Consider the following 25,482-nt stretch of genomic DNA (forward strand, 5'->3'; position numbering starts at 1 on the left):
GGAAATCTGAAAACCACGTCCAGTAAGCTGTGGGACGCTCAGCAAGTTGCTCGCCACTCCTGGAACATAAAGTACATTACTGATGGTAGTGTGCAGACTTGCAAGTTTCACAGTCCCTTCTCCTGCAATTTGCAACGTCCTTCCATCAGCCAGGTGGATCTCACCTTCCTGAGGCTTGAAGGAGATAAAGAGATGCCGATCCTTCGAAATGTGGCGCGTACAGCCTGAATCCACAACAAAGCTGCCTTTGGCTGTTGGAGCAGTCCTCACAGCAAGCAAACCCTTGTTTTGCAGTGGCGTGGGCTTTTGCAGCTTGCCCCCCTGCTGCTCCTGGCCAGCAGACGTGCCTTTAGTCTTTGGTGAAGCTGTGCCAGCAAGCAAAACCTTGCTTTCCACTGGCGTGGGCTTTTGCAGCTTGCCCCCCTGCTGCTCCTGGCCACCAGACGTGCCTTTAGCCTTTGGTGAAGCTGTGCCAGCAAGCAAAACCTTGCTTTCCACTGGCGTGGGCTTTTGCAGCTTGCCCCCCTGCTTCTGGTCAGCAGACGTGCCTTTAGCCTTTGGTGAAGCTGTGCCAGCAAACATCGCTTTGTTTTTCCCTTGCGCGGGCTTTCCACCCCCCTTCTGCTTCGGGCCACCTGCAGGCTTTTTCTTCTGTTTATTTCCAGTCTTTGGACAAAACCTCTGAGTATGACCTTGGTTCCCACAGTTCCAGCACTTCACAGCTGCCAACGCTTTGGCTGCCCCTGGAGGCTGGAATGCTGTCCCACTTTGCTCCCCCTGAAGCGCACAAGCTGACTCAGCTGCATTCCTTCTATCGTATTCATTTTGCAAAGTCGCCAAGACCTTTGTAGCAGTGAGGTCTTGCGCAGGGAGGGTCGCCAGCTGACTTGACACGGCATGATAGCTTTCATCCAGGGAGTCCAGGATGAGAATAGCAAACAGTGACTCAGGCATATTGAAACCTCTCTGAGCCAATTCCTGTCTGAGATGCTGCAACTGTAAAACGTGGGCTCTAAGATCTTCCCCTGGCTCCAAACGCTTCCTGTGCAGCTTTCTGAAATAAAGCAACACAGACCCAGCCTCTTGTCGGAGATGACAGGCTCTTAGCCCGTCCCACATCTCACGGGCAGTTGCCTTGCCAGCCAAGGTGATCAACTCTTCAGGAGCTACTGAGAGCAAAATTATTCCCATGGCTCTCGAATCTTGTGCTTTCCACTCATCTGTCACAGGGGCTGGGGGGTTCTCAGAAACAGTATTCCATACTCCAAGCCTTCTCATCTGGCCCTCACAGTACCTTGCCCAGGTCTGATAGTTGTGGCCATTCAGCTTTAGTGGACACGGAGCAGTTTCTGAGGTCTGTAAGAGATCCATCTCAGCTTTTTACATGAGCTGTGAGCCCTATGCCTTCAAAGACTCCTTATCTTGGCAGCTCATTAATCACGAACTCTTTGGCTCGGCTCCCAGGCCAATTAATCTGCCGGAGATCAAAGACTCCTTGCGAGGTAAACAGAAAAGCCAAAAGCCTCCCTTTTTTCTTTCGCTTTTCCCACCATACCTCTTAAACGCAGTCTGTTGCAGCTTTACTCTCCTGTAGGTGCCGTGAATCTGGGCCCGTAACCTTGTTGTTGGGAAACTGCCAGGGAGATAACGTCCATCATGGCCCCCAAGCCGGAGTTCGGAGATTCCATCGGCCTCCCGTAGTCACGCAGATCCAACAGTTAGCGGCACGAAGCCTCTGGAATTCCTAGCCACATTCCAGGGTTGTGCACACTGTTTATCAGCAGAAACACAGCCAAAAGCTTGCACCGCAGAAGAGTATATTTAGCATAATTTACAGACTTTATTTAGCGTTTAACAGAACAAAAGAAAACACGTCCATTCTGTCAGCGTCTCTGAGCCGACTGGCAAAACGAAAGGAAACAACAGCAGAACAAAAACATCCTGTGAACAGGACATGCGCAGACTCTGTGACTCACAAAAGCCTGCTCCCTTTTAAGGTGGAACGGAAATATCCCAACAAGCAGAGCCTTCAGTGACCCCAGTTTAGTAGACAAGGATGTTTATTATTATTATTATTATTATTATTATTATTATTATTATTATTATTATTTTATTATAGATTTTCTTGATTTACAAAAGTGTTTGCAATGTCTCTCTCTCATATTTTTTCCTCCATGTAACATTTTTACAAATGAGTTTCATTTGTTGAGACATTAGGAAGAAAAAGGGGAAAGAGGTGGAGGGGGGGGAAGGATGGGTGGGGTCAGGTGGCGATGTTTCTATTTTACTTACTATATGTAGGGTTTGGTATCACCGTTGCTTGTGCAGGTTCTCTGCTGTTCGCTTGTGTTCCTTTGGACAACAACCATACGAGAAATAAGTAAAATAACCAAGCAAGTATTAGAAATCACCCCAGAATTGGCCCTACTAAACATCTTCCAAGACAACAATGCCCATTTACACCACAAAGAACTCATAACCCACCTGCTCTCAGCAGCCAGAAACACCATAACCAGACACTGGAGAGACCTGTCAGGAGTAAGCATGGACCAATGGTGCAAAATAGCATGGGAAACAGCCCTACTAGAAAAAATAACCAATAAACTGAAACTGACACAGGGACAAATAGAAGACGCCTTCACCCTGGTACGTCTCCCCTTTATCACATACACAGCCCAACAAGACAATGACAAAAATCCACCAACGGCATACAAATCAATATGGCTAACCTGATCCAAAACACCCACCCACCTCACTCACACATGAAAACAAAGATCACCACAGCCAACCACAAATGGACAGCCACACCCCAGGCCAACCCCAACCTCTCTCACCACCAAAGTAGACAGGGATGTTGAGTCTCACCCCCTTCCATTTCCTAAATTCATGTCATTTTTGCAGTCCAATGCTTCCTCCTCTTTCGTCCCCCTGACGTCTGTCTCTCTCTCTCTCTCTCTCTCTCCTTGCATCCAACACCTTGCAGGAGACAATGGGTCAGCAGGCCAAGACCATGAGATCCCAGGTCAAGAAAACCACCATCAGAGACAAGCTGAAGCAGGCACAGAACTTCTTGCAAAAGCTGCGGTTCCTGGCAGATGAGGTGAGGCGACCAGGTTCATCCATATGTAACTTGAGCCTTGCTTAAATATCTCAGCACTGGGCTTTGAGCAGCCAAACATGCAGGAACTGGGAAACACAAGGGGCTGGATTGAATAATCCTTTGATCTCCTTCCTAATCCGTGTACGTTTCCGAGCACAATTCAAAGTGTTGGTGATGACCTTGAAAGCCCTAAATGGCCTCAAAGGCCCAGTAGACCTGAAGGAGCGTCTCCACCTCCATCGTTCTGCCTGGACGCTGAGGTCCAGCGCCGAAGGCCTTCTGGCGGTTCCCTCACTGCGAGAAGCGAAGCTACAGGGAACCAGGCAGAGGGCCTTCTTGGTGGTGGCGCCCGCCCTGTGGAACGCCCTCCCACCAGATATCAAAGAGAAAAACAACTACCAGACTTTTAGAAGACATCTTAAGGCAGCCCTGTTTAGGGAAGCTTTTAATGTTTAACAGACGTGGGAAATGGGTGGCGTTGTGGGTTAAACCACAGGGCCTAGGACTAGCCGATCAGAAGGTTGGCGGTTCGAATCCCTGTGACGGGGTGAGCTCCCGTTGCTCGGTCCCTGCTCCTGCCAACCTAGCATTTCGAAAGCACATCAAAGTGCAAGTAGATAAAAAGGTACCGCTCTGGCAGGAAGGTAAACGGCATTTCCATGCGCTTCTCTGGTTCGCCAGAAGCGGCTTAGTCCTGCTGGCCACATGATCCAGAAGCTGCACGCCGGCTCCCTCGGCCAGTAAAGCGAGATGAGCGCCGCAACCCCAGAGTCGGTCAAGACTGGACCTAACAGTCAGGTTTAATGTTTTAATAGACCACTGTATTTTAATACTTTGTTGGAAGCCGCCCAGAGTGGCTGGGGAAACCCTGCCAGATGGGCAGGGTATAAATAATAAAATTATTATTATTATTATTATTATTATTATTATACTGTGGTTCTATGAAGTCTGCACTGGATCCAGGTGGCAGATCCAGCCCTGAAGGCAGGAGCACAGGGGATTGTGGGCTAATTGCCTCTTGAAGCGGGCAAGCTGTTACGCCAGGGTGGCAAGTATTTGGGGGGCCAGGAGCTGGGTTCAAGAGGAGCTGAGGTCACAGGCAGGCAGAGGAGTCCAAAGGCAGCAAGAAGAATCAGGCAGAGCCAGAGACCAGGAGAACCAAGTTCGAGAGAGACTGGGGGGAACCTTTAGAACAGGAAGTGGGAGCTGGTACTTGAAAATGGGGAGTGGCTTCCCCAGGAGTTATTTGCTGGGCTTCTGGGTGAGGTCACTTGCAGAGCCAGGCAGAGGACCAGGCCAGGTAGATAATGTGCCCCCCCCTTTTTACCCTGGGTAAAATCGGTTTTTAAGTAGACAAATTTGACTATTAATTATAATATAATTATAATTAAAACTTCTCCGTCTTCTTATTCTACTCTTAAAAAAGATGTATGCAAGTGAGAAAGCCGCTATTGCTCCTAAGCAACTATTTCTTTAAAAAACATGGTTTCCACCCAATTTTATCCTCATTGAGCTATATGTACTTCCCAGGTGTAAGTAATATTCCTGGCCTAGTCAACCAAATTTTAAACAAATGGCCACATCTTCATCCATTTTTCATCCTTTTCAAAAAAAAAATAGTGATAAGAAAGCCAACACGCTTATCTTTAAGGTACGCGTGGTTTTAATTTTTGGCAAACAAGATTTCAAACAAAAACTCACCAACATTTAACAGCACGAAAAACATGGTCCGCCATCACGTTCACGGCACGCTGGCTGCTGGAGCCTTGGCCACCCGGCGCCCGTTCCGCGCTCCTCTGCGGAGCTGATCGCAGGTTTCGCTGCGGACGCCGGGAAGCTTTTCTCTCGCGCTGCCAGCCATGGCCCAAGGGAATCCGCCCGCCACCACCATCGCCTTTGCGCCTCTGCGTTCGCCCCAGTGCATCCCCTGCCCTGCGATTGTGAATATGCTGACCGAGGCCCCCTTTGGAATCGGGGGCCCGGGCCAAGTGGCCCATATCCCCCCCCCCCCGGTCTGGGCCAGCCCCTGGGTGCACTTGGTTGCGATGGATGGAGAGGCTAGCTCCCGTGTTCCTGGGTACCACTCAGCTCTTGAACCTTCTCTCTGCTCCCTCTCCTCCCTTCCCAGCCCCAGCACAGCATCCCGGACGTCTTCATCTGGATGATGAGCAACAACAAGCGCATCGCCTACGCCCGCATTCCCTCCAAGGACATCCTCTACTCCATCGTGGATGAGGAAACGGGGAAGGACTGCGCCAAAGTGAAGACCGTCTTCCTGAGGGTGACGTGGCGGCTGGTTTTTAACCCCCTCCTTGGGACGCAGTGGATGGGCGGACAGATGAGGGGAGGCTGGGAGGGAGGGGGAGGGCATGAGTGGTGCAACTTAGAAAAGAGGTGGGCGGATAAGAAGCATCTCTGGTGCCAAAGCCGCCTTGTCTGCTCCGTCATCATTTCATTTTTTTTAAAAAAATATTTATTAAAATTTTCAAAATGTTACAAAGAGAGAAAACAGAGAAAATAGCAACAAAAGAAAATACAAAGAATCCCCTTCCCACCATGTAGAAAAAAAAGAAAGAAGAAAATTCCAAATAAAAAAAAAACAAAAAAGTGACAAAATTGCAAAAATCCCAAACTTTTAAAAAAGAAAAAAAAACATTTAAAAACAAGTTCATTATTTTCAGACCCTTAACTGTCATTACCTTCTTTCTTAGACCTCCCCCCCTTCCTTTGTATCCTAGTTGTTAATTATCCCAGCAAATCCTTTCCTTTCCATGTTTCATAAAATTCTATCATTACATTACCCTAGACTATTTTAATCCTATCTTTCTATAATAAAATAAACCTTAAAAATTTAAAGCTTAAGTCTTAAGCTCCGTCATCATTTCAGAGTGTCAGAGGCTGCCCGGCCTTCAGCAGTTGTAGAATTCAGAAAGCCTTTCAAAAAGTTAAAATGGCGATAGACTGGGAACCAATTAAAACTCATGCCAGCTTTCTAAACATGTGGTACCCTGAGCAAGGACAAAATTGGTTCCCTTTCTGCCTCACCTTCCATTCTGCACATGCTCTCTCTCTCCCCCCCCCCACTATATACACACACACACCGTATTTTCCGGCGTATAAGACGACCCCCCCCAACTTCTCCAGTTAAAATATAGAGTTTGGGATACACTCGCCGTAAAAGACTACCCCTTTTCCAACGCACACCAAATAACAATTTAAAAAACCAGTCTCCAGTCTGGCTCGGAAATCTGCTCCACTTCCCAGTGGCCGGGGGCTTCTGGGGCCAATTTTCAAGCGTATTTCTGCTTCATCTAGAGAGCTTGGTGTCCTCTGCTTTAATTTGCTGTTGTTTTATCCTTTGGTGGGGAGTTGCTTCAGGAGCTGCTGCTGTAGCCGGCGCATAAGACGACTCCCGACTTTGGAGAAGATTTTCCTGGGTTAAAAAGTAGTCTTATACACCAGAAAACACAGTGCCTCAAAGGTGTCTGCCCGGCATCAAGAGTCAGGGAGTTCCAAAGTGCAGGGGTTGCCATACTAAAAGATTGAGTTATTGCAAAGGTGGAATGGGTATTGCCTGGCACTTGTGAGGGTACCAGTTCTGCAAATTGAAGTGGAGCAAGGGAATCTCATAGGTAAAACTGCTGGCTATTTGCAGTCTGGTAGCGCTGCAGAGAGCTTTCTGGGGAGACTATGCATTAAAAAGGGACTCAAAAATAACTTAAACAAGGTTTTAATAACAGAAACAAAAACTCAATTTACACTAAATACATCAACAACCATGCCCCAACCACCAACCCATCCCCCAGGGTAATGGGAGAGCTAGGTGCTGCTCCTTATATACTACACAGCTTAATGAATATAACTCAGCAGCACCTGCAATGTTTCACAGCTGTAAAGCTGGGTCTTGTTAGTTTGCTCTGGCCCTTGCTCTGGCCCCTTAAAGACATACACATCGGGTGAAACAATGATGAACCTTTACATGTAAAGAAACCATTCAACAAAAACCAGTTCTGAGTTGTTAACGGTTTTTCTTCTTTTTTTATCCTAATGGTAACACCTTGCATTTGGTTTAAGGACACCAGCCTGGTCTCCCTTGCAGACGTGTGGCCTTCCATAAACTCACTTGGGTGCAGGTTTGTGCATAGCTGTCAACTTTTCCCTTTTCTTGCGAGGAATCCTATTTGGAGTAAGGGAATTTCCCTTAAAAAAAGGGAAACGTTGACAGGTATGGGTTTGTGGCCCAAACAATTTGTGAGTTTCAGGACTCAGATGCAAGGGAGACAAAAGACCAACTAAAATGGAGCAGCAGGCGAAATTATCTGATTATGTAGAATTGGCAAAGATGACAGGGAAAATTAGGAACCAGGCAAACCAAAAGTTTTAACAAAAATGGGATATATACAGATTATATTTAAAAGAACATTGTTCACATATGAAATATTTGACATGCTTTGCAATGTTATATGCTACAAAGGTTATAGATAATTTATGGTAAGTTAAAGGCCATACAATATGCAGTCAACAAGGAAACAAAGGACCCATACTGAGGAAGATGGAAGTCTCAGCATATGGAAGAACTTTATTTTATATGTAATTTCTTCTTTTTTGTATTTGATGTGATTTGTTTTTTCTTTGGTCCTTTTTGCGGGAAATGGATTCAAATTAAAAATCAATGAAAATTAAATTGCAAAATAAAAAAAAGAAAAAAGAAAGGGGACTTCTGGTGCTTAGAGAAAAGTGATGGGTGCGTAATGTGCTCTTTCTCGCTTTCTCTCTCTTCCTTGGCTTTTCTTCACTCAGTTACCGGGGAAAAAAGGTTTTGGGCCGGCCGGTTGGACGGTGCAAGCCAAGATGGAGATCTATTTGTGGCTGGGGCTCAACAAACAGCGCAAGGACTTCCTCAGCGGCCTGCCCTGCGGCTTTGAGGAGAAGAAACTTCCCAAGGGCCAGAACATCCCTTCCTTCCCACCCATCAGCCTCCTGTACAACAGTAAGAGAACCCCTTCCTTGCTTCTGGAGCGGCCGGGACCCCACAGGCTCGCCTTTGTGCCTTACCTGTAATCCCAGGTGTGGCAGGGCAGGTCTTCTTTAAGGCACCCAGAGCACGCACAGAGGCACTGTCTTCCTGACCGTGTTAGATTTTGCCCAGGCTCAGCCTTTCGTACTGAAGGCAGGTCCTAAAGGTGTTATGAAAGGATCACCTTAAAAGATGCCCAGTGGCTACACTCAGGCAAATGCCAAATGCGTATCACTCTTTAGGATACATGAATCCAACAATTTCAGTGTCTCTCTCTTTCTCATTTTCCCAGTCTTCAGAGCATCCCATTTCTGCAAACGCCTGCATTTTTTTTTTTAAAAGGATATACAGTGGTACCTCGGGTTACATACGCTTCAGGTTACAGACTCCGCTAACCCAGAAATAGTGCTTCAGGTTAAGAACTTTGCTTCAGGATGAGAACAGAAATCGTGCTCCGGTGGCGCGGCAGCAGCAGGAGGCCCCATTAGCTAAAGTGGTGCTTCAGGTTAAGAACAGTTTCAGGTTAAGAACGGACCTCCGGAACGAATTAAGTACTTAACCTGAGGAACCACTGTACATGCGCAGGTTGCAATTCACCACTTCTGCACATGCGTGTGATGTTATTTTGAGCATCTGCACATGCGCGAGTGGCGAAACCCAGAAGTAGTGCGTTCGGGTGCAACCCGAAAATGCTCAACCCGAAGCAACTTCAACCCGAGGTATGACTGTATATTTATGCACATTTCTCTTAATGCACTTTTTTGTACATACTTTTGACTAGTGAAAGCATCCCTCCCCAAAAACCCCAATGTCCTCCTAATACAGTGTATTCCCCCCAGTGCCCCCATTACAATGTATTCCACCCCCTCCAAACACACTTCCCCATAATACAATGCATTTTTAATACAATATTTTCGCCAATATACACACCCTCCTGTTCTATCTCCAGCTGGAGAACTGCACCCCAAATTTCACAGAACTGCAAATTTCAAAGAAGTGCTGTGGTTTGGTTCGTGCATTCGTTTGCAAATTGTGAATTTTGTACATTCTGTTTACGGTGTCAGCTAAACTTGTGGTCCTCTGTTGCTGCCCCAAATCCACACGGAGTCACCTCCCTCTCTTTCCTTTCCTTTCCCCCGTGCAGTGAAGCAGGTCTTCCAGCTTCGTGTCCACATGTACCAAGCCAGGAGTCTGTTCGCTGCCGACAGCAGTGGCCTCTCCGATCCCTTTGCTCGCGTCTTTTTCATCACGCAGAGTCAATGCACAGAGGTAAGAGGAGGAGGAGAAGAAGAAGAAGAAGAGTTTGGATTTGATATCCTGCCTTTCACTCCCTTTAAGGAGTCTCAAAGCGGCTCACAATCTCCTTTCCCTTCCTCCCCCACAACAAACACTCTGTGAGGTGAGTGGGGCTGAGAGACTTCAGAGAAGTGTGACTGGCCCAAGGTCACCCAGCAGCTGCATGTGGAGGAGCGGGGAAGCGAACCCGGTTCCCCAGATTACGAGTCCACCGCTCTTAACCACTACACCACACTGGCTCTCAAGACGTGTGATTCAGAGACGAGTGGTCCTTGTATGGATTTCTTGCTTGTTAAAAGCAGAGGTGATGTTCCGTGCAGCCCAAATTGTTCGTGGCTCCTGTTGAGGGTGGCCAAACCTGCCAGTACAGTTTTCTCTCAGTTCCACATTGTTATTATCCATTTCATAAATTTAATGCCCTGCTAGGTTGTAAAAAAACCAAATCTCAAACGGGTTTACAAAAAAAAAAAAAACAAGAAAATTATCAACAAGAAAACAACAGTAATTTAAGACTTCCGAAAAGTTAAAATAACAAAAGACCAAAAATGGATTAAAACACCTGATTGAGCTTGTTTAAACAATAATGGCTTGAGCAGGCAACTGCCCAATATCAATAGGCAGGGAGTTCCAAAGTGTAGATTCCAGTCTTCAGTTTTCTGCAATTCTGCATGTCTTTTTTTAAAAAAGAAAAGTTCTTATCAAAATCCACCAACATTTTATTGTGATTTTCTCTTAATACACACATTTAGCAACTTTTGGCCTGCCAATTTTGCAAAAGGCTGTCCTGTATAAAAACGATTTATTTATTTTTAAAGTGTGCTTAAATGTGAAGTGGAGGTGGCTGCTTGCTTCATTTCCCTAGGGAGGGAATTTCGGAATTTAGGTGCCCCTGTGGAAAAGGCCCCGTCTTATACCCACCAATGAAAGGAGACTAGAAAGACAAAGATAGTGGTTACCTCAAATGCAGAATTCCAGAAGGTTATAGCAGCAGTTCCTGCTGTAGGCAAAAGCTCTGCGGGATTTTGGGGGGAACTGAAAGAAATAGGATATGGGGTTTGAAGGAGGAGGTTTATGCACACCTTGAGTCCTTCCTCCTCCTCCTCCTCTTCTCAGGTCCTCCAGGAGACACTTTGCCCCACATGGGACCAGCTGCTGGTGTTTGACAACGTGGAGCTATATGGGGAAGTCCATGAGATGCGGGACGACCCTCCCATCATTGTCATCGAGATCTATGACCAGGACACCGTGGTAAGAGGGTGTGCTGGTCCCGTGGGTTACCCAAGAGGCGAGGTCCAAGTCCGGTCCATGGTCAGAGGTGCAACGTGGAGGCAGTCCACAGTAGCTGAAGCTGGGTGCAGGGCAGGGAGTCAGGTGAAGTCAGGAACAGGCTTGCAAGCAGGGAGCCAGGGCGGGTCAGGAACTCAGGCAGGAAAGCAGGACAGGGTTCAGGCAGGAACTAGCAACCAACAATGTTGCTCCCGCAACTTGGGACTGGGGCTGGCTGGCTTTTATCTGCCCCGAGGCACAGGGCGGCCCCGATCCTCAGGTGACTCACCTCTCCTGGCCTGGAGGCGAGCACTCCTCCTGCGGGAACTTAGTTGCCTCCGCCTCTCTGCCCTGAGCCTCTGCAGCCCAGGAGAGGCTGGAGGGTTACTGGACCCAGAGGCGACCTCCTCTTCCCCTGACGGGGCTGAGAGTGGAGCACCTGCAGGCAATGGGTCCTCCATCACCTCAGGAGCCAGAGCAGACTCAGCTGGTGCCTGCACCTGAGGATCCAGCACAGGTGAGGACCCTTCAGGCTCAAGCCCCAGCCCCGGCTCAGTTGGTTCTGGAGTCGGGGACTCCTCTGCAGGCTGGGATTCCTCAGGTCCAGAATCCGAATCCCAGGCCATCACAGAGGGGCCGGGAAGGGAAGTGGGGGGAATCATAGCATAGTGGGGAAGCGGACTTCTTTCCCTGCAATGTGTCAGGCAGAAGAGGAGCCAACCCAGGTTGCCAGGAATGGATAAGACAAGGAAAAGTCCTTACCATCTGCTTGTTTATTCAACATTTACAGAGAGAGGCTTAGAAATGCAGCCTCTTCGAAGAATGGTGTTGTCCCGAGTAAATCTCCATCCCCCTTCTCTCCCACTTCCTCATTTGTCAACAGCACCATTCCCTTGACAATTATCTGTTTTCAGGCTCTTTGCTCTCCTACTTTTAAGGCTCGCCGGGTTCTGGGAGATGGTGGGTCTGGAATGCTTCCTAGTGATAACGTGTCAGCCAGCTGCTGCTCCTCCTCTCCCATTATTTCCCAACTTTCCCCCCTCATCTTCCTCTGAGCTGTGACCTCACTCAAACCCCAGTTGTAATTTTGAACTGTCTTCTTCTTCTCTGGAAGGGTCAGGCTGGGGAGATGGTCTCCACCATTCCTCTTCTACCCAGTTCCTGGTGGGAGAGGGCTCACATCCAGTACTGCTCAAGTCTTTGGACCTCTGGAGCTCCCCATAGTGATGTCTCCTGGCACACCCTCCCTGCCCCACCATTTTTGGTCTGTGGTCCACCATGCTGCTTTGAGGACCAAGGATCAAGTTAGATATTCAGAGCAGACTAGCTGAGATCTTGTTTGGAATGGATGGAAACCACAACCCCGAGGTTCTCATGCTCGACCAACAGAGCTCTCCACCTTCTCCATCTCCTTCCAGGGAAAGGCTGACTTTATGGGCCGAACGTTTGCCAAGCCCGTGGTGAAGATGTCGGACGAGGAGTACTGTCCGCCCCGCTTCCCGCCCCAGTTAGAGTACTATCAGATCTACCGGGGCAACTCCACTGCCGGGGACCTGCTGGCTGCCTTCGAACTGCTCCAGGTAATGGCGTCCTCAGGACGCATGCATGGGGTGGGGGGCAAGTGGGGCAAACCTGGCTGAGCCTGAGGTCCCCAAATGAGACTAAGAGGGGTAGCTGATGCCTCAGAATAGAACCAGGTTTTGAGATGGCCTTCAGGGCTTGGAGGACTGGGCCGAATGAATTTTGGTAAATGTGAGGTTCTACACTTAGGATAATAATAATAATAATAATAATAATAATAATAATAATAATAATACCTTTATTGTCAATGTACAACCTGTGTACAATGAAATGAAATGAGACTCCCTCCCCCCCAAACACTCAATCTCATTGCACTCTATGTGCTTATCGAACAACACACCACCTCGCAAGTCAATTGTGCTATGTTATTTTCTGTTCAACAGCCTAACAGCCCACGGATAGAAGCTATTTTTTAGCCTGTTGGTATGGCTGATTATACTTCTATATATCCTGCCCGAGGGTAGAAGATTAAAGAGGTGATGGCCGGTGTGTGAGTCATCCCTGAGAATTTTTCTAGCTCTCCTAAGGCAACGATCCCTTGCGATGTCATCTAGCGGACTAAAGGGACAGCCCATGATATCATGTGCTGTGTTTTATACCCTCTGTAGAGACTTTCTATCCATGGCTGTCAAGCCAGCATATCACACTGTGATGCAATATGAAAGGACACTTTCTATTGAGGACCTGTAGAAGGAGTTCATCAATTGTTGTTTAACATTATTCTTTCACAAGACCCATAGGAAATGGAGTCTCTGTTGGGCCTTTCTGACCATCTGAGTTATGTTGATTTTCCAAGTGAGGTCCTCACTAAGGTAAACTCCCAGGAATTTAAAGGAGGAGACTCTCTCCACACAGCCCCCCCCCCAATATGCAATGGGGCAGGTTCCCCTCTCTTCCTCCAGACGTCCAACACCATCTCCTTTGTCTTGCTAATATTTAGGTGCAAGTTATTCTCTAAGCACCATGTAGATACCTTTTGAACCTCCCTCCGTACGCTGATTCATCTCCACCTGCAATTAGGCCCGTTATGGTAGTATCATCTGCAAACTTAATAATTAGTGTGAATGGATCAGATGATATGCAGTCATATGTGTACAATGAGTACAGGTAGGGAAGACCCAGATGCACAAATATAGGAATGGGGGGTGGGGCTGTTGGGATACTGACAGGGAGACAAAGTCCATCATGACTCCACGTCGCCTCCGGACGATCCATCAATCTCCCATACAGTATCAGCAATTAGCGACACGAGCTCCAGAAATAGCTTGCCACATTCCAGAGCTGATGCATGCTCTATCAGCAGAGTTCGCATAGCGAAAGATGCACTCAGGAGAGCATATTTACAACTTTATTCAGCGTTGGTCAGAACAAAGAGAAAACATGACTGCCTGCTTCAGTGTCTCAGACACAGAGAGAAAACGAAAGCATAGACACAACAGAAACATCCTGTGAACAGGAAATACGCAGGCTGTGACACAAACATCCTGCTCCCTTTTAAGGTGGAACGGAAATATCCTAACAGGGGCCACCTGGCTTGCCAGCAGGACATGTGAAAAGGGTTTAGGAATCTTAGTGGACCACAAGCTTAACATGAGTCCACAGCGTGATGCAGCAGCAAAAAAAGGCGAATTCTGCATCAACAGAAGATAGAATCAGGTTCTGGGATGGCTTTCACAGTTTGGAGAACTGGGCCAAAACCTAACGAACTAGTCTTTTCTGTTATGGTTCCCAGGCAGCTGGTACACTAGGCCTGAAACTTACATCGGGGTTATGTTTTGGGGGTCTGCGCCCAAAGGGAAAGCCAGGAAGATCCCCGGAATTGTGCCCCTGCAACCGTTCTCACCTGCTCAAAGCCATTCCTGTGACGTTAACATATGAGCGTGCTGGAGGTGAAGTAGTTAAACAAGTTACCCAATCAGAACCCAGGAGGGTGGAGTCAAGAGGGACTATAAAACCAGCTCTGGGAGGAGTTTGTTGGGAGTTGGGTGGTTGGTTGGAGTGGGAGTGAATTGGGATGGAGTCTGTGGGTAGGTTGAGTTAGTGTAGAGAAATAAGCTGAGCCAGGAACAATTAGGAGCTAGGAAGACAAGTAAATATCTGACAGGTGGTTTAGTGAGCAAGAGCAGGTAGCAGAAGTTATAGGTCTGGATAGGCACCCCATGATTGTAATTGACCAATACCGTTTATGAAACCACACGTTTCTTAAACTGCAATAAATAAACAGAAGTTTGTGTTCCAATTTAACCCTGACTGGACTCAGTATTGTACCAGGTAGGGTCTGGGTGGTGGCAGCGAGAAATCAAGTCGTGGCACAGGGATCAATAGATGGTGAAACGTCCGGGGACCCTGTGTGATCGTCACAATTCCCACCTGCCCAAATTGGGACACAGGTATGCCTTTGCCCGGCTTTGGGAAGCAGAAGGAAGGGCTCCAACTCTCTTGCCTGTTTCTCAATGATGCTGCCACTGCGGGAGCTGCTTCCGGGGTCCCCATCCTCAGGCCCCATGAAATCAGGACACCCCAGGACAGAAGCCGAGCCCAGAGTGCCTTCAAAGAAAGCAGGGCAGTCCTGCTTGAAATGGGGCAATTGGAAGGTATGTTACTGGCTTCTGGGAAGCTCATGCTAAGGCCCTGAGGTGCTTCTGCAAGATATTTCAGGGCTGTCCGAGATCTCTCAAGATCTCACGATGGCTCTGCAAGTTCTTGCAGGAGTATCCCACGATCCTGAAATGATCTCAGAGCTTAGTAAGCAAAGAACTCTTTAAAATCTCTTTCAACCACAAGAAAACCCTGTGCAGAAAAAGCTTCTTAAGCCCTCCGTCTTGCTTTCTGAGTTCTGGAAGCTCTCATAAGATATGGTTCAGCCCCTTTCAATGGGTTTTCCCTGTTCTCTGGCCCTCTTTCTATCTATCTATCTATCGATTGATTGATTGATTGATTGATTGGTGAAGCACACAAGGCTGCGATCACATAAATAAATGGCGCACGGGTTTCGGGTCTACTGTAAGTTGTGTGGATGGAGGAATCTCCAAGGATCCCACCTGCCAAAGACACAACTCCTTCTTTCATCTCACTCTTTGAAAGCGGACTTTGTCTTCTCCATCTGCTGCACTGTTTGCCTGTTTAAGAGTGGACTTTCTTTTCTTTTCTTTACATCTGTGGATTTGTCCTGTCCTGTCCGTCCTTCTGTCTGTCTGTCTGTCTGTCTCTCTCTCTTTCCGCCCTGCCTCCATCTTCTCAGCTTCCTTACGACGATGAAGAGATCAGGCGGGCCTTGCTGGCGGTCAATGATCCATGCGTGCCGCAGATCAAGGTGCTTCCCAGATTGCTGCAGCCGAAAGAAAACCCCTTTGTGATGCTCTCATTTCTCTTAGCTGGGGGCCTTGTCTTGTATTACAGGACACCCTGATTTGATTTTTGTTATTCTTATTTTGCCCTTTGCATTATCTCGCTCTCTTCCTCTGGTCTGCATGAACCAAACTAGGTTAAGTTCTGCTTGTCTCACAACCCACCTGTCCTGCTCTCCCTCCCTTGACTTTTTCCATCCATAACTCGCTCACAAATCGCGGAGCGGGGCCTTGGGCATGCGGGTAACCTCCGAAGGGGCTGTTCTGCACATCCTCTGGAAGAAAATGTCAGCTCAGCCCACCAATCACCCTTTCTTCCCCAAAATGTTGGCACCTCTCAGAAATCACCAGCATGCTCAAAGTCTCTTTGCCTGCGTCTTGGAGCTATTAGAAACCTGCATGCTTGTAACGGTGATTTAGAGACGTACAGTTTCCAGCGTGAAATTTCCACCCGGATCACAGAATTAATGTTGATTATACTTTTGGGCACTTCACAAAGCCCCGTGTTGGTAGTTTCTGTCCAAATATCGGAAAGAAACAACTTGGGGAAAGTGGCTTCCATTTCAGCTCTGAGTCCTTCTCCCTGAATCAGGGCTCACCTGTTTGTACCAGGCTGCTACCAGTGCATGTATTGGCACCTGTGAAATGACTCAGGAAATATCCCCGGGGAGCACACTAGATCAGGGTTTCCCAAACTTGGGTCTCCAGCTGTTTTTGGACTACAACTCCCATCATCCATAGAATCATAGAATCCTAGAGTTGGAAGAGACCACAAGGGCCATTGAGTCCAACCCCCTGCCAAGCAGGAAACACCATCAGAGCACTCCTGACATATGGTTGTCAAGCCTCTGCTTAAAGACCTCCAAAGTAGGAGACTCCACCACACTCCTTGGCAGCAAATTCCACTGTCGAACAGCTCTTACTGTCAGGAAGTTCTTCCTAATGTTTAGGTGGAATCTTCTTTCTTGTAGTTTGGATCCATTGCTCCGTGTCCGCTTCTCCGTGTCCCTAGCTAACAGGACCAGTGGTCAGGGATGATGGGAATTGTAGTCTCAGCCGTTCCTACATGGAATCTATCATTCCGCTTCCCCACAGCTGCCACGTTGTGCAATGACCAGTGTTTTTTTCCCCCCTGGGGGGATACAGAGTTATACATACCCCTAAACATTTTTTGAATCTTTGTACTTTTGTCCATTTACTCTATTTCTTTTTCCCGATGTGAACTATAAAATGGTGGTTTTTCTTGAGTCAAAATGAGAGTCCCCTTAAACATTATTTTTTGAAAACAAAAAGCCCTTGCAATGCCACACACCCCATGGCAGCCATCTTGTAACTGGCACCCATGGCACATTCTCAACATTCATTCCAAATAGCCCTCTGCACCCCCCCAAAAAAAAGTTGGCAACCCCCTACCCTACATATTCCTTGAGTACCAATCTTCGTTTCAAAGACTCGGGCAAAACACTGGACCCAAATTTTCTGAGTCACGCAGTAAAGGATGAAGAGTTGACGTACTCTATCCAAAAACGTGACTTTGGGCTTACCTTATTCAAAGCAGGGGTTCTAGACTTCCCCACATAGCAGCGCATGAACGGGATGGGCTAACTTTCCAAGGGTGAACGAAAGCATCATGGCGGCTGGCAAATGTGTGTTTGTGTGTGAGAGAGAGAGATTGCTAAAGGAACAGATTCGACCTGCCGCCCTTCTCTCTTGCAGATTGGCCCAGCCGGGAAGTCAGAGCTTCCTCCCATTGACGGCCCCACGGACATGGATCGGGGCCCCATCCTGCCTGTGCCTTTAGGAATCCGCCCTGTGTTGAGCAAATACAGAGTGGAGGTAAGCTTAAAACCTCGGCGCTGCGCTTCCTTTATGGCGGGCGGTTGGACTGGTGCTTCCAAGTAATAATAATTATTATTATTATTATTTATTATTATTTGTACCCCTCTCATCTGGCTGGGTCTCCCCAGCCACTCTGGGCGGCTTCCAACAAAGATTAAAAATACATTAAAATGTCACACATTAAAAACTTCCCTAAACAGGGCTGCCTTCAGATGTCTTCTAAACGCCAGGTAGTTGTTTATCTCTTTGACATCTGATTGGGAGGGAGTTCCATGGGGAGGGTGCCACCACCAAGAAGGCCCCTCTGCCTGGTTCCCTGTAGCTTTGCTTCTCGCAGTGAGGGAACCGCCAGAAGGCCCTCGGCGCTGGACCTCAGCGTCCTAGCAGAACGATGGGGGTGGAGAGCTCAGTTGGTTAGAGCGTGGTGCTGATAACGCCAAGGTTGCAGTTTCGATCAACATACGGGACAGCTGCATAGTCCAACATTGCAGGGGGTTGGACTAGATCAGGCATGGCCAAACTTGGCCCTCCAGGTGTTCTGGGACTACAAGTCCCATCATCCCTAGCTAACAGGACCAGTGGTCTGGGGTGATGGGAATTGTAGTCCCAAAACATTTGGAGGTCTGAGTTTGGCCATGCCTGGACTAGATGGTCCTCAGAGTCCTATCAGGCATGGGGGGGTCCCTCTATGGGGGCCCCAGTAGTCGTTGAGCCCGTTGCTCTTGAACTCTAATTGAGCGACGTGTTCTTGGCGATGGTAGCTCTTCTCTGCTTTCCAAGGAAGTCTCTGCTATCAGCTCTCCCCTTCCTTCTCTTCCAGCTCTGAGTTCTGCTGTAATTCAGTCCTGTCTCCCTCTTCTCTTGAAACTGATGGAGGGGGGCGCGCGATCCCCATCACTCCCTCTCCTCCTCCAAGGGAAGCTGAGGAGAAGGAGGGGGCGATCCCCAGTGCTCCTCTTCAGTCCAATCCCTGACCAGTCCCTTCGTCCGACTCCACAATTCTTTGTTGCTGTTGTTTAGTTGTTTAGGAAAAGTTGACAGCTATGGATGGGGGTGGAGACGCTCTGTCAGGTCTACTGGGCCCAGGCCGTTTAGGGCTTTAAAGGTCAGCAACAACACTTTGAATTGGATTGACTTTAATCCATTGGTTTTGGTCTTCCCTTCCGGAGCAGCTCAAAGCAAGCTTGATCTGTCGTTGTTGTTGTTTAGGCATTTAGTCATGTCTGCCTCTTCGTGACCCCCTGGACCAGAGCACGCCAGGCACTCCCGTCTTCCACTGCCTCCCGCACTTTGGCCAAACTCATGCTGGTAGCTTTCCCAACATCAGGCTCTTTTCCAGGGAGTCTTCTCTTCTCATGAGGTGGCCAAAGTCTTGGAGCCTCAGCTTCAGGATCTGTCCTTCCAGTGAACACTCAGGGCTGATTTCCTTCAGAATGGAAAGGTTTGATCTTCTTGCAGTCCATGGGACTCTCAAGAGTCTCCTCCAGCACCAGAATTCAAAAGCATCAATTCTTCGGCGATCTATAATTCTAGACGTGGGTGGCGTTGCGGTCTAAACCACTGAGCCTCTTGGGCTTGCCGATCAGAAGGTCAGCGGTTCGAATCCCCATGATGGGGTGAGCGCCTGTTCCTCAATCCCAGCTCCTGCTAGCCTAGCAGTTTGAAAGCACACCAAGCGCAAGTAGATAAATAGGTACCGCTCCAGCGGGAAGGTAAACGGCATTTCCATGCACTGTTCTGGTTCGCCAGAGGCAGCTTAGTCCTGCTGGCCACATGACCCGGAAAAACTGTCTGCGGACAAACGCCGGCTCCCTCGGCCTGCAAAGCAAGATGAGCGCCGCCACCCCATCGTCGCCTTTGACTGGACTGTCAGGGGTCCTTTACCTTTACCTTTTCATAATTCTAGATCTTGTTCTGGGGACTGAGAGACCTGAAGCGTGTGAACTTGGCCCAGGTGGATCGGCCTCGAGTGGACATCGAATGTGCCGGGAGGGGAGTCCAGTCGTCCCTCATCCAGAATTACAAGAAAAATCCCAATTTCAGCACCTTGGTCAAATGGTTTGAAGTGGTGAGTATCTTCCCCCAGCAGAGATGGGTGCATAAGGACGTGAGAAGTGGTTGCTGGATCAGGCCAGTGGCCCCTCTAGCCCAGCAGTCTGTTCTCACAGTGGCCAACCAGAGGCAAGTGGGAAACCAGCAAGCAGAATTCGAACACAAGAGCCTTCTCCCCTCCTGGCTTTTGGATCACACCAAAGGTCCATCCAGCCCACAGTGGCCAATCAGGAGCCAATCCTTAGAAGCCCACAAGCAGGGGTGAACGAATGTGTCATGACACCTGGGGTGGGGTGTCGCTACATAGGGCGCATGTCCGGCATCGCTACGTATGACATATATGCCATAAATAGCGATGCCGCACATGCGCTGTACATAGTGGTTTGCCAGCAGCACTGCTCCAGTGCCGTACGGACAGTGCTGGGATCCTCTGCTCACGTCTGCAGCTGCAAACGGAGGATCCTCTACATGTGGCTGTAGCGGTGACAGAGGGATCCCACCGCTGTCCGTACATCGCTCGAGCGGCCCCAGCGGCAAACCGCTATGTACAGCACATATGTGGCGTTGTTACGTACAGCGCATGCATGCGACTGTCGGGATCTCCGCTCGGCCAAGCTGATAAAGCTCATCTTCCTCTGGAATCGCCCCTGACGATAATTAACGACCTGAGCCTTTGATGGGGCCTCAGGCACATTCCCATCCAGCAGAGAATCAAAGCACCACACGGAAACGATGAGATTTATGGCTACATGGCTAAAGAGTTTTATTTCTCGCTACGCAGACAGAAAAGAAAAATACACCCTCTCTCTGTGAAAGCAGAGAGAAAGTGAAAAACAAAGGAACAAAGGAAGAGGAAACCACTAACGTCACATCCGTCTCCCGTGAGACTTCCAACAGTATGGAATGTGGGGAATGTAAACAGAGTCTTGTGACTCCAAAGTACTGCACAGTGGCAACACACAGAAACTAACAGTGATTACGCACATGCGCTTTAAATAGCAGTTTGCCGCCAGCGCCGGGATCCTCTGCTCACATCTGCAGTCGCAAACGGAGGATCCTCTACATGCGGCTGTAGCAATGACAGAGGGATCCCACTGCTGTCCGTACGGCGTTTGAGCAGCCCTGGTGGCAAACCACTGTGTGCAGCGCATGTGCGGCGTCACTAAGTACAGTGCATGCATGCGACGGCACACATGCGCTGTAGATAGCGGTTTGCCACCGGTGCCGGGATCCTCTGCTTGCGGCTGCAGCTGCAAACAGAGGGATACTGCACAGGCAGCTGTGGTGGCGTGATGGCTGCTCATGCTGTGGTGGCGGCGGGAGCCTCCGTGGGGTGCCTTCTTGTCACCCCCCCCCCAGACATGGCACCTGGGGTGCACTGCCTCCCGTTACAATGCCACTGTTCACAAGGAGAACATGGAGGCAATAGCCCTTTCTCACACTTGCTCTCCTGCAATTGGTTTTGTTAGGCAACAGTGCCCAAGGAAAGCAACCTAGATGATCAAGGGTCTGGAAACCAAGTCTTATGAGTGTTATGAAGACATAAACTGCTCCCTTTCCCTTATGGGGTATTCCGGAGCCCATATAGAGTCCTTAGAATCATAGAATCATAGAGTTGGAAGAGACCCCAAGGGCCATCGAGTCCAACCCCCTGCCAAGCAGGAAACAACATCAGAGCACTCCTGACATATGGTTGTCAAGCCTCTGCTTAAAGACCTCCAAAGTAGGAGACTCCACCACACTCCTTGGCAGCAAATTCCACGGTCGAACAGCTCTTACTGTCAGGAAGTTTTTCCTAATGTTTAGGTGGAATCTTCTTTCTTGTAGTTTGGATCCATTGCTCCGTGTCCGCTTCTCTGGAGCAGCAGAAAACAACCTTTCTCCCTCCTCTATGTGACATCCTTTTATATATTGGAACAGGCTATCATATCACCCCTTAACCTCCTCTTCTCCAGGCTAAACATGCCCAGCTCCCTTAGCCGTTCCTCATATAGAGTCCTTAAGTGGGTTCCCTATCAGTAGGAGAAAATAATAGAGGCCAACCAGAGAATATTGAGAAGCAAAGCAGCTAGTAAGCCTGATCTTCATTAAACTGTTGCAACAGGGTCCCTACTCACCACATGCAGGAGGAAGGGGGAACCCTGAACAGTGGTGCGCAAGCCCTTATATAGACTTTTAAAACTGCCCCTCCCCGTAAGCTCAAGACCACACCCCAAAACATCATACATACATCACAGAAGGAGGCGGTCTACAGCAGAACTCCTGCCTGCCAGGATACCTGATAGTGGTCACTGATTGCATTACATGGGCAGCCTGGCCATTCTTTTGTGATGGTTAATACTTTAGTTTCTGAGCCCAGGTCACAGACTCACCCTATTCATACACAAATATGCCCTTAGGACAGGATTTGCAAGCAAAGACAAAAAATGGCTCCAGGATTGCTCTCCTGACATGTGGTTTATATAATGTATGTGTTTGCCTTGTGCATTTATGAACACTTAATTTATATTTGAGACCTTAGAGTTCTTATGACATGAGGAACGGTTGAAGGAGTTGGGGATGTTTAGCCAGGAAAAGAGGAGACAGCTTTGGAGGCTGTTATGCAGAGGTTGGATGGACACCTGCCAGGGATTTTTTAGCTGAGATTCCAGCATTGCAGGGGGCTGGACTAGATTTCCCTTGGGGGTGTCTTCCAAACACTCCATTTCTTTTTTAAAAAAAGATATTTATTAAAAGTTTTTAAGATATAACAAGAAAAAGAAAAAATAAACATACAAAATAATAAACAGTTAAAAACACACATTAATTTTCAATAACATATCTTCCATACACTTATTTCCTTGGACCTCCTCATACCTCCCTTCTTTGTATTCCAGTTTGATTTGTTAGTTCAGCAAATCCTTACCATTAAACTTTTACCCATTTGTAATAAAATTTCATATCTCTTAAAGCATTACAGCTGGAAACCGCTTAGTTTCTATCCAACATCCTTCTAACATTCATTAATTTTACAATGTTTCTGTAAGTAGTCTTTGAATTTCTTCCAGTCTTCTTTCACCGACTCTTCTCCCTGGTCTCAGATTCTGCCAGTCATTTCTGCCAATTCCATGTAGTCAATCACCTTCATCTCCATTTCAACTTAAAACATTTCCCCAGACCTGACTGGAAGAATCCACGACCAGAAAGAAGAGGAGTTTCAAGAGGACTGGTGGACACTTAAGGACTATTTGAATAAATATTGTAACATAAAAAATTAGAAATTACTTGAAAGAAACAAATAGGCCTAGGATTAAATTAAGTTATAATCAAATAAATGGGATTTACAATATTAAGAAATGTGAATAAGATGGACTATAATTGGAAATTGTTTTAGTTCAATAATGATATTGGAAAGCTGTTACTTTCAACTACAAGGAAACTCAGAAAGGAGGGACTAGAGGAAGTCAGCCAAGATGTTTAAAAGGTTGGATTTGTAAAGAATTAAGTTTGTTGTTATTGTTTATCTGTTTATTGTTGCTTTTTTCCCTTCTTTCGTTCATTGATGTATTTTTCTTTTTCTTTTTTCTGTTTTTGTGTGTTATTCTGCTTTGTGGTTTTTGTTATTATTGTGGAAAATTATTTTTTAAGAAATAAAATAAAATAAAACATTTCCCCAGAGCGGCAGTAATCTCAGCCAATCAGATCTCAGCTTTCTAGATTTGGGACCAATGAGGGCATTGGAACAAGGAGGGGGTGGCTGAGATGACCCTGAAGACAGCAGGGATCTGTTGATTCCTCCCTTCCCCCAACCCCCAAAAGACCCTGGCCAAATCCTACCTTTGCATCTGGTACCTTGCAGGATCTTCCTGAGAACGAGCTTCTCCATCCCCCACTGAACATCCGCGTTGTGGATTGCCGCGCTTTCGGGCGTTACACCCTTGTGGGAAGCCACGCTGTGAACTCCCTGAGGAAATTCATCTACAGGCCTCCGGATAAGAAAGCTCAGCACTGGAGCACAGCAGGTAATCCCAGAGGGAGGGAGGGAAGGTGATGTTATGGGGTCTGGGAGACGGGGCATCTCTGGTGTGAACTAAGTGTGTAACTTGGAACAGGGAACAACCAGTACAGTCATTGTTACGATATAGAAGCAATGCGGCCGCGAGCTGCTGGTAGCTTGGAAGCAAAACATAATGGGAATGTTGGCACTGTTCCGTGGGAAACAGAGGGACAGTCTATTCACAGTGCGAAGCACCGGAATTAGCTCAGAGTGTAATATGAGCTGTACAGGAAGTACAGGAGGAGTTTGTCTTTCGGCTGCTGGAGTTTGAAGAGAGCAGACGTGTTTTCTGTAACGCTGCAAAGACAGAAATAAAGGCATGTAAATACGTTTCTGTCTATCTCTTTCCCCTGCCCGGGGGGGGGGCAGGAAAGAGGGGGGGTGTTCTTCTCACGCTGAGAAGGATCGCCTATCGCGACCTAGCCTGTATCCTGCCGGGGAATGCACATAGGGAGGTCAACCGGAGATCAAGCCGGGTGCCTGGAGAGTGGCCAGTTTCTCCTGATAAAGGCTTGATTCCCAACAGTCATACCTCGAGTTGAATGCACTTCGGGTTGAGCGCGTTCGGGTTGCGCTCCGCGGCAACCCGAAAGTAACGGAGCTTGTTACTTCCGGGTTTCGCCACTCGCGCATGCACAGACGCTCAAAATGACGTCACACGCATGCGTGGAAGCGGCGAAACACAACCCGAGCACACGCAGACGTACCGTCGCGTCTTGCCTTCCATTCGGGATGAGAACGGAGCTCTGGAACGGATCCCGTTCACATCCCGAGGTACCACTGTACAGTCATACCTCGTGTTGCGTTTGCTTCAGGTTGAGCATTTCCATATTGCATACTGCGGCGCCCCGGAAGTACTGGAAAGGGTTACTTCCGGGTTTCGCTGCTCACGCATGCGCAGAGGCTTAAAGTGACATCACACGCATGCACAGAAGCGGCAAATCGTGACCCCGCACGCGCAGACACGGGTTGCGTTCTACTCAGGTTGTGAACGGGGCTCCGCAACAGATCCTGTTCGCAATCAGAGGTACCACTGTACGTGATAAATGGTCAGTCTTTAGGGTCTTGGTTTGCTAGACAGGAGGGTGTGGGGCAGAATGCTATTTAATGAGCCCACTCTGTAGTTAAGAAACTGAGCTCCATGAGCATCAGAGGTCCTGGTTCAAATCCCAAAAGGACCTAGGAAATCGCTTGGGTAACCTTAAGCAAATCACTGTTTCTGACTTTACTTCTCCACACAACCCCACATCTGAAATAAATGTGGGAATGTTCAGGGTGGCAGGGAGGGAACCGCCAGAAGGCCCTCGGCGCTGGACCTCAGTGTCCGGGCTGGACGATGGAGGTGGAGACGCTCCTTCAGGTCTACTGGACCGTGGCCATTACGGCTTTAAAGGTCAACACCGACACTTTGAATTGTGCTCGGAAACGTACTGGTCCGCAGGGGTTCAAATGGCAAGGAAGCAGATTCTGACCCAACATTAGAAAGGACTTTCTGACGGCAAGAGCTGTTCGATGGTGAAACTGTCTCCCTCAGAAGGTGGTGGATACTCCTTCCTTGGAGGTTTTTAAGCAGAGGTTGGATGGCCACCTGTCATGGATGCTTCAGCTGAGATGCCTGCATCTCAGGGGGTTGGGCTAGATGACAATAATAATAATAATAATAATAATAATAATAATAATAATGTATTATTTATACCCTGGCCAACTGGCTGGGTTTCCCCAGGCACTCTGGGCTGCTTCCAACGAAACACTAAAATACAATAACCTATTAAACATTAAAAGCTTCCCTAAACAGGGCTGCCTTCAGATGTCTTCTAAAAGTTTGGTAGTTGTTCTTCTCTTTGACGTCTGGTGGGAGGGTGTTCCCCAGGCAGGTGCCACCACCAAGAAGGTGAAATATTCAACTTGTTTGTGTGCTTATTCTCGTCCCTGCAAGCTTTCTCTCTGA

At 48.1% G+C, this 25,482-nt stretch overlaps 1 protein-coding gene across 13 annotated transcripts in view; it reads left to right on the forward strand.

Annotated features, from left to right (window-relative positions):
• Positions 1-25,482, forward strand: part of OTOF (otoferlin) — a 221,762-nt gene that overhangs the window by 151,086 nt on the left and 45,194 nt on the right. For 8 of the 13 annotated variants that reach the window (XM_082217194.1, XM_082217197.1, XM_082217189.1 and 5 more), the window contains 10 exons: positions 2,984-3,100; positions 5,229-5,381; positions 7,901-8,090; positions 9,262-9,386; positions 10,527-10,661; positions 12,098-12,259; positions 15,502-15,573; positions 17,324-17,443; positions 19,353-19,514; positions 23,337-23,499. In XM_082217194.1, coding sequence (XP_082073320.1) covers positions 2,984-3,100; positions 5,229-5,381; positions 7,901-8,090; positions 9,262-9,386; positions 10,527-10,661; positions 12,098-12,259; positions 15,502-15,573; positions 17,324-17,443; positions 19,353-19,514; positions 23,337-23,499 — 1,399 coding nt within the window. The remainder of the gene's footprint in view (positions 1-2,983; positions 3,101-5,228; positions 5,382-7,900; positions 8,091-9,261; positions 9,387-10,526; positions 10,662-12,097; positions 12,260-15,501; positions 15,574-17,323; positions 17,444-19,352; positions 19,515-23,336; positions 23,500-25,482) is intronic. The other 5 variants (XM_082217190.1, XM_082217192.1, XM_082217201.1 and 2 more) reach the window with 1 other exon arrangement.

This window comes from Podarcis vaucheri (assembly GCF_965113315.1).
Source record: "Podarcis vaucheri genome assembly, chromosome: 3".
Classification (NCBI taxonomy): domain Eukaryota; kingdom Metazoa; phylum Chordata; class Lepidosauria; order Squamata; family Lacertidae; genus Podarcis; species Podarcis vaucheri.